Source organism: Cryptotermes secundus, unplaced genomic scaffold, assembly GCF_002891405.2.
Source record: "Cryptotermes secundus unplaced genomic scaffold, Csec_1.0 scaffold9641, whole genome shotgun sequence".
Classification (NCBI taxonomy): domain Eukaryota; kingdom Metazoa; phylum Arthropoda; class Insecta; order Blattodea; family Kalotermitidae; genus Cryptotermes; species Cryptotermes secundus.
The window spans coordinates 5,152-5,941 of NW_019722559.1; the positions used below are offsets into that span (position 1 = coordinate 5,152).

General features: G+C 32.9%; 1 protein-coding gene across 1 annotated transcript in view; it reads left to right on the forward strand.

The window, feature by feature from the left end:
• Positions 1 to 208: 208 nt before the first annotated feature.
• Positions 209 to 790, forward strand: part of LOC111861541 (NFX1-type zinc finger-containing protein 1) — a gene marked incomplete at its 5' end in the record, with an annotated part of 4,941 nt that continues 4,359 nt past the window's right edge. The window contains one exon of the mRNA XM_023846196.1: positions 209 to 489. Coding sequence (XP_023701964.1) covers positions 209 to 489 — 281 coding nt within the window. The remainder of the gene's footprint in view (positions 490 to 790) is intronic.

Below are 790 nucleotides of genomic sequence, written 5' to 3' on the forward strand. Positions count from 1 at the left end.
TTTACTTACTTTTATACATATTTTTATGGGTGTTTGGTACAGTAAAAATTCATAATTTGTTGCCCTGTTTGTAAGAATTTTGGTTAAGGTTAAAATGTGTACTATAAGTTTACAGATCTATAATTAGATAATTTTTCTTTTCATGTTTATACACGTGAATACTGTTGCTTTTGTTGAGTTCTATTTCTCCAAATGTCCTTGATTTCAGATTTATATACTTGGAAGATTGCAAACATGTACTGGAGGCATCTGGACTTGAGCAGTGGATGGCTCAAACACATGAAGAAATAAAACTGAAGGATTGTCCCCTGTGTAAAACACCCATTACCAAAACTCAGCGCTTCATGAACATAGTAAAAAAGGTGTACCATGATGTGCAGAATGTGAAGAAACGTGTTTATGGTAACACACGAAAAATTGAAGCCAGCCGAGATGATCTCAGGGCAAAGATGGTGCGACTGATGGCACACTGTCCTAAAGATATGACAGGTAATTTTTATCATCTACTCCAGCGTTAGGCTTTTTGAGACCTGTTACAGACATTACAAAGCAAAATACTTGTGTCATAGGGCTTTAATTTTTTCTTCTTTTGGCTGAGTTTGGAATCTTATCACAGCTTATGTTCTGAATTTATTCATTCAGTTTCTTCTGTATTGTTCTATAAATTCGGCCATTTTTGCAATTTGTAGCTCTTAACTTCATAATTTTTTATGGTTTGTGTTATTATTTTGCAGTCCTTCACATGAAATTGATTTTTCTGCAGATATGAATTTATATTTATATATATATT